Consider the following 7709-nt stretch of genomic DNA (forward strand, 5'->3'; position numbering starts at 1 on the left):
TGGGGTGAGGGGAGGGATGAAAAGGTAGAGCACAGGGCAGGGAATAGAGACAGGTTAGTTAGGGTGCTGGGGAGGGGGACAATACACAAAAGGGGAGAGGGGAATGGAAGAACAAAGCAGAGGGGACAATAAATAGGCAGGTTCACATGGGCTAAGTGGGACAGAGGTAAATAATAATGTATACACAACCTTGGAACAACAGGGCGAGGGGGTACATGGAGTGAGATATGGTTGGAATAGGGAAAAAGCAGGAAATAATGTTAAGATGCTTGGCGGTCTACTGAATCTTGGTATTCCTTGCATTACATTGTAAAATAGACACTGGAAGGGGAAAGAAAGGAAAAGCCAGAAATACCACCATAGAAAGTTTGTAAGTCCATCTTCTGCCTATAACTGATTGCAATACCTAAAACGGGGATACAACGTGCCCAGTGAAGGAGGCTTCCTGCGGAGCCTCTGCATTACATAAGACTATAGGTGGAATCCTGAACAGCAGCCAGAATCTCCAGAGATGGGAAATTTCCCCCTGAGAGGACGGGCAGACCAGCCTGGAGCAGCTAGAAGAACAGAAGATATCTCTTGAAAGAAAGACTGACAGGAAAAACACAAAACAGACTGACCAATGACTATAAGAACAAACAAGTTTCCCGCACAGGAGACATCAAGGCAAGGGGTCAGGGCCCCTCAGAATAAACCCCCTTCCAAGACTAAGACTCAATGGGAATACACGCTCTGATGGGTGACCACGTTCGCCACTGACAGGGGGAAGAGAGGGAAAAGCAGCTTTAAGGCTGCGAGCTAAGCCCTACAATGGTCAATACACTCCTGTGAACCCAGGTGGAGACCTGGTTGACCAGCAGTGTGGCAAGACCTGGGGACTCCTGGGCCCAGAGTCAGTGACATAGCCATGGAGGACTGGAATGGAGGGTGAAGGGTCTAGCTGATAAGAAGAGAGGGCATAGCCACAAGAGCGCCCACACATGCAGATAATACCCATTTGACCTAGCCTCAATGACTGGGTGATCAGAACTCAACTAGAAGAAGAAAGAGGAGGGGGAAAAAAAAGAGTAACCTGATACAATTAGAAGAACTTAACCTACACCTATGGATGCAGTAGCTCAAAAGAGGGAACAAATCTTTGCAGCAGGGATCATTCCCACCCCCTCCATACACAAAGTAGACAGGGATGGGTAACTTGGACATTGGCTACCCAAAATGGGGGGACTACAAAGGCAAGAAGTGACTGGCTTACAAGTTTTCACGAAGGAACCTAGATCCAGAGAGCGTGGAGCAAGGTAGAATCTCCAGTGAGTAGTATCCAATCTGTCTAGGCAGGACTGATTAAAGGAAATGTGAATAAGGTCTCTTGTGATGCAAGGGTGAATAATTGTTACCAGGACTGATTATGAATGTTGTAAATGTAAAAGTGGGCATTTTGTGGCAAGGAGAGGAGTGATTAACTTTGCAGGCTGGGAGCCGAGGTCCCTGAAACCATGAAGGGAGAAGAGTGGAGAGCGGAACCCTACCCAGAGAGGCAGCGATTCCCGAGATGGAGGCAGAGAACTCAGGACCCAGGGAGGAAGAGGGGCTGTGTGCTGATGACTGGGGGTGGGGGTGGGGGTGGGAAGCAGGCATATAGGATGCACTGTTTCATTGATTGGTGATACATGGAGGGGATTGTAACCTGTCACATAATTCACAATTAAAAAAAAACAAAAAACATAAATGGAAACATGTGCTCCATGTCTCGAGAATTTGAATTCTGTTTTATAAAAAAAGTGGTGAAGACAGATGGAGCTCCTCATGGGTATAAAGAGAAGAGGGAGAGACAATGTGTTCCAACAGTCAGGGAAGCATAGTAAAAATGCATTTAACTGCAAAAAAAAAAAAAAAAAAATTATTTGGACTAAATTTACACAAGAACAAAAAAAGTTCTACCTTTACAGTTGTGACAATCACAATTAATCATGATAACAGTCACTATTGAGTCATAAGAATCTTATTCCCATCTCCTTTCGCCAGACCCGTTTGAACAAGATGAAATCTGTTCATTGGAGATTATACCTTCCCCTACACACTCTGAAACTAAACTCCCCTTGAAACCTTGTAAGCCGTCACTTCATGTTTTTATAGCCCCTTCCATTTTAGGTAGCCAATGTCTAAGTTGCCTGTCCCTACTAACCCTGTATACAGAGGGGATAGCATTGATCTTGGATGTGAAGACTTCTTCCCTCTTGGTTGGTATTTTGAGCTACTACATCCATAAGTATAGGTCACATTCATCAAATTGTAGCAATTTACACTTGTTTCTTTTATCTTTTATCTTCCTCTAGTCGAGTTCTGATCATTAAGTCATCGAAGCCAGGTCAAATGGGTACTATCTACAAGTTTGGGCATTCTTATGTGTCTCCCCTCACTTCACAACAGCAGGCCACTATGCTCTCAGCTCCAAGAAAAGAAATTTTAAGATGGAAAATGATAGAGAAAAACTAATGCTCAAGTTAATAGAGATAACATTGAATTATCCAACACTATTAAACTCACATGGTATTTCCAAGATTCAGTGGTTCCAACCATATGAGACAGATCTGAGTTAGCCTTGGTCTGAAATGCCCTATGTGATTGGAAATCATTCTTATCTTAAACACCAAGTCTGGGCTCCCATCATGGTGAGAACTCAGAGTGCTTTCCAGCCTTCCTAACTCAGAAAAGCAGAGACCTACTAAGCAGTAACCCCATTCTTTCGGGTTTTTAGAAAGAGCGCTGATCTCTCTAGGATCTTTGGGGCCCCTAATAACTTCTAGACCTCAGTACATTCTAAAATAATCTCAAAAGGAGTCCACTGAATATCCAATCAAGTTCCTGTATAAGTAGGCCTGATTTGAGACAATGGAGATTTTCCATTGCCAGAGCTAAACTAATACCTATCCAAAGTGACATGTTATTTAATTGATAGAGACTTTGTCTTAATTCTTTTATTTTAAGCATTCCTCTTTAGTAATAGTATGTCTGTTGTTGTTGGTAAGTGTTATTGTGTCAGTTCTGATTCACAGTGACCCTGTATAGGGTTCTGAGGCTGTAAATCTTTGTGGGAGCAGAAACTCTCATCTTTTCTCTCATGTAGTGAGTGACTGGTGGGCTCTAACCTTGTAGTTTGAAGTCCAGTGCTTATTCTACAAAGCATTTCTGTAATGGTTAAATATTAAGTAATGTTTAATGTTACATAAAGAAGAATCAGTGGCCCACCTTTGCCAAAATGTATAAGCAGAGTATTTGTAAACAGATCTCCTGACTGAGGGATAATGTAAATAACAATTTTGAATCTCAGAAAAAAAAAAAAGTTTCAGGGATAAAGGAGACAGGGGACTTTAATATTGAAATGTATTCATTAATGTGTGTTGCAGCTTAGATAGATAAGAAATAGAAACATAATTACACATAAGAAATGTATGACGTTAATGTGCATGAATCAACAGCTAAACTGCACATACCAGTAACATAAGTGAGATCTAGGTCAAACCCATCCCTCTCATATCGCCTTTTGTTTCCTGAAACCTGAGAGGTAAAAACAATGATTAGTTTGTAAAATACAAATAAAAAATGAAACAAATAAAAATAGATATCAACACACTTTATCAGTATTTTTTTTAAATCAGTATTTTTCAAAACACATTTTTTCTGAATTAGGCAAATGTTTTCTCCACTTACCATCTTTCTAGTCAGTCTTTCAAGATGCCTTTTTTGATAAGCCAGATGAAAAACTCTTACCAGAATGATTATTCGTAGAGCTCGAAATAAAACTGTCAATCTAACAATAGATGACAAAGATTCATTGTTACTTCCGAAACAGAAGTTTCCCAATATGAGTCTAGAATAGTAGTTCTTAGTCAGGGAATTACCCCCAAGAGATATTTAGCAATGTCTGGAGATATTTTTAGTGGTCAATCTGTGCAGAAGGGAGAGTTGCTACTGGCATCCAGTGGGTAGAGGCCAAGGATACTATTTAACATCCTGTATGAACAGCAAAGCTCATTTGGGCTCATACCTGCCACAGTGTCAATAATGCCCATGTTAAGAAGCCCTGGTCTGGAGGATCCGAATCCTAGAATTTGTAAATTTAACTTTTGTTGTTTAAGACCAATAGTTTTCAATGTTTTCTCCAACAAAATAAACTGAGGGTTATTGTTCTCATAAGCAACAGAAGTTTATTACAGTTGCAAAGTGCATAACACAGGCATCAGGTTGAAATACTTTCCAATACTGAGACTACCAGATCGGGGGATTACACTGACTCAGATTATTTGCAAATTACTCCAAAGGCCTATTATCTGGGGACACATTTAATTGGGGTCTGAATTGAAGGCCTAGGAGGCTGGGATGAAGAAATAAATAAGCTCTTTGACTAATAAGCCTAGCAAACCACTCAACATCACAACTCCAAGCGCACTTGTTCTTTTTTCATTGTAGCAGCAAGGAGGAGGACAAAACAGAGTCATCCACAACTCATACACAGTTTAATTTTCTTGATTTCTAACAGTACTAACTATGTTTCAGGCACTGTGGGATAAAGCACTGACCTCAAGGTTGGTTTGAACTGCAAGATCAATGGTTCAAACTCACCAGCTGCTCCTTGGAAACCCTATACAGGGTCGCTGTGAGTCAGAAATGACTCAGCGGCAGGTAACAACACCGGACCTATATTGCAAAATGTCACCTCTGCCAGTTACCCATCGCCATCCTGGTTCTCTGTTTCATTTGCTCTTTTTTAGAGGATCATTGTAATAACTCAAATTTTGTGTTTGTTTACATCAAAACTCTCTTGGTTATATGCTGACATAAAAAGGGAATTTAGTGGAAATTTCAAAATATAAAGATATGAACATTATTAGAAGAGACAATGTCTCCAGTTTCTCGGGTGCTCCATCTTCTTTATGATACAAAATGAAAGGCCACAGAAAATGCAAAAGAAAAACAAAATTTTGAGAGGTGAGTTTATATTTCTTACCTGGGGATATTAGTGATACCCTTAAAGTCATGAAGACAATAAACAATATTAACCAGAAGGGTCAAACCAATAACGATGGCATCTAAGGAGTTAAACATATCAGAAAAATACTGTTGTTTCCTATAATACAAAACAAAACAAATAAGTTGACTCATCCTCACTAAGAATTGTAAATTATGGGATTATTTTAAATACATTTACTAGTCTGGACTAAGGAAAAATAACATCAGTGGAACCGTTTCATAAAATAAATTTGTATCAGTGTTGGGAGAGAAAGGGGAAGGGAACAAGGAGTTTATGCTAATGGTGGTGGATTTCATCAGAAAAGGATGCTGAACACGGCTGACAACATGAAGATCGTAATTATGTAAAAATTGTTGAACTGACAAATATTTTGTTATGTGTGTATAGTCTTACAATTTTCAAGAAGCAAACTAATACACATCATTTTATAGGTATGTAGGACAAAAGCATCAATTTAGAAATTTAAATATAGAAAGAAAGTCCTGGTGTGGCACTGTAGAATAAGCACTTGATTGCCAACCTCAAGGTCATCAGTTCAAAGCCACCAGCCTCTCCTCAGAAACCCTAAACAGGATTGGTATGAGTTGAAACTGACTCAACAATGCTTAACAACAAGTAGGTGATATAGCTAAATCATCGAACAAAAGACTAACATTGATTTCACATAGATGGGGAAAAGGTGGGATGTTGGGCAGTACTGATGGGCAGGAAAAGTTCAACTTGACATAGCCCTAGAACAACCAGGTTATGAGGAGTATACAAAAGAGCAGTTTGTGAGAGGGAGAGGGATTTGTTATTTTGGTCTGCAAACTCATTTTCTGGCCCACACTAGAATCTTTGCGGACTAGATTTTGTTTTGTTTTTTTACCTAGGCAAAGCTTAACTTCTATATACTATACCTTCCTCCTCAGCCCTGGGTCCTTCAAATGTGGGCTCTGCTTTCCTAGGGAGGGTTTCTTAGTAACCTAGGAGTGAGCAACTGTCTGTAGCTCAAAGGCATGTGGACAGAGGTTCAGCAAAAGAGGAGAGGAACTGCCTTTTGAGGTGCTCTGAGGGTGGAGAACTAAATCCCTAACTCCCACAGCTGTCTAGTATCACAGTTTGACTCACCCCTATCCATCTCTTCAGAAACTCAGAAAGCAGAGGAAATTACTTGTTGTCTTACTACTGAGTCTTATTGACAAGAACAAGCATACCTTGATCTTCTTGCCACTTTAATAAAAGTTTTAGTTAGTTGAGAAAACAAGTTATGATGTATTGCCTAATATTTAACTATCAACTATTAGTTAGGATGCCACTGTTAGTAAGATTATTAATATTTATACTTCATACATGTTGTTCCTGTTGTCAGGTAGTTCCAATTCATAGCAATCCTATCTACAACAAATACGCATGATAAAATGAAACCCTACCTGGTCCTGCATCCTCTTCATAATCATTGCTATGTTTGAGCCCATTTTTGCAGCGACTCATTGAGGTTCTTCCTATTTTCACTGACCCACTACTTAACCAAGTATGACATCCTTTTCCAGAGACTGCTCCCTCCCAGTAACATGGTCCAAGTATGTAAGACGAAGTCTAGTTATTCTCACTTCTAAGGAACAGTCTGGTTGTACTTCTTCTAAGACAGATTTATTCATTCTTCTGGTAGTTTGTGGTAGTTTTCCTCAATACCATAATTCAAATGTATCAAGTCTTCTTTGGTCTTTCAACTGTCACATGGATATGAGGCAACTGAAAATACCATGGCTTATCTTGTCTTCAAAGTGCTATCTCTGCTTATTTAACACTTTAAAGAGCTATCTTATAGCAGATTTGTCCAGTGCAAATAATTTCTTAACTGCTTCTTTCATGGGTGTTGATTGTAGATCAGAGTAAAATGAAATTCTTTACAGCTTCAATTTTTTCTCTGTTGAGATGTTGCTTATAGGTTCAGTTGTAAGGATTTCTGTTTTCTTTATGTTCAAGTGTAGTCTGTATTGAAAGCTGTAGACTTTGATCCTTCCTGCTTGCTTTCAGCAAGCAGTGTTGTGTTATCATTACTTGTGGAAGCTTGTTAATGAGTTGTTAAAGGTAGTTAAAGTTGTTAAACGTTGTTAATAACTCTTCCTCCATTCCTGATGCTGCATTCTCCTTCAGATAGTCCAGCTTCTCAGATGATTTGCTTAGCGTACAGATTGAGTAAGTATGGTGAAAGGACACAACCCTGACAAATACCTTTCCTGATTTTAAATCACGCAGCATCTCCTTGTTCTGCTTGAACAACTGCCTCTTGGTCTATGTTCAGTTTCTGCATGAATGCAACTAAGTGTTTTAGAATTTCCATTTTTCACAATGCTATCCATAATTTATCATGATCCTCACAATTGTAGCTGTCATTCCACATCCTCTTCTGAACCACATATATGTTCCTCTGATTAATTTCCATGTAGGCACATCAGCTGCCTTGCCTCATTTTGAAAGCCCTTTAAACTTTATCTATCAAAGAAACCATCTAGAATATACTGTTGGAGACTGGAGTGCCTGTTGCCATAACGATACTATTAAAAATACATTTATGTAATACCTACTTGCCCTGGCTTCGATGACTGGATGATCGGAGCTCAACCAGAAGTAAAAAGAAGAGGAAAAAAAAAAAAAAAATATATATATATATATTCTCATACAATTTGATGAACTT

At 39.3% G+C, this 7709-nt stretch overlaps 1 protein-coding gene across 1 annotated transcript in view; it reads right to left on the bottom strand.

Moving 5' to 3' along the window:
• LOC102837579 (phosphatidylinositol 3,4,5-trisphosphate 3-phosphatase TPTE2-like) overlaps window positions 1-7709 on the bottom strand; it is a 113301-nt gene that overhangs the window by 89516 nt on the left and 16076 nt on the right. Inside the window, exons 5-7 of the mRNA XM_006877427.1 lie at window positions 5006-5125; window positions 3709-3808; window positions 3492-3555 (exon numbers count right to left, since the gene is read on the bottom strand). Coding sequence (XP_006877489.1) covers window positions 3492-3555; window positions 3709-3808; window positions 5006-5125 — 284 coding nt within the window. The remainder of the gene's footprint in view (window positions 1-3491; window positions 3556-3708; window positions 3809-5005; window positions 5126-7709) is intronic.

Source organism: Chrysochloris asiatica, unplaced genomic scaffold (genome assembly GCF_000296735.1).
Source record: "Chrysochloris asiatica unplaced genomic scaffold, ChrAsi1.0 scaffold00494, whole genome shotgun sequence".
NCBI lineage: Eukaryota > Metazoa > Chordata > Mammalia > Afrosoricida > Chrysochloridae > Chrysochloris > Chrysochloris asiatica.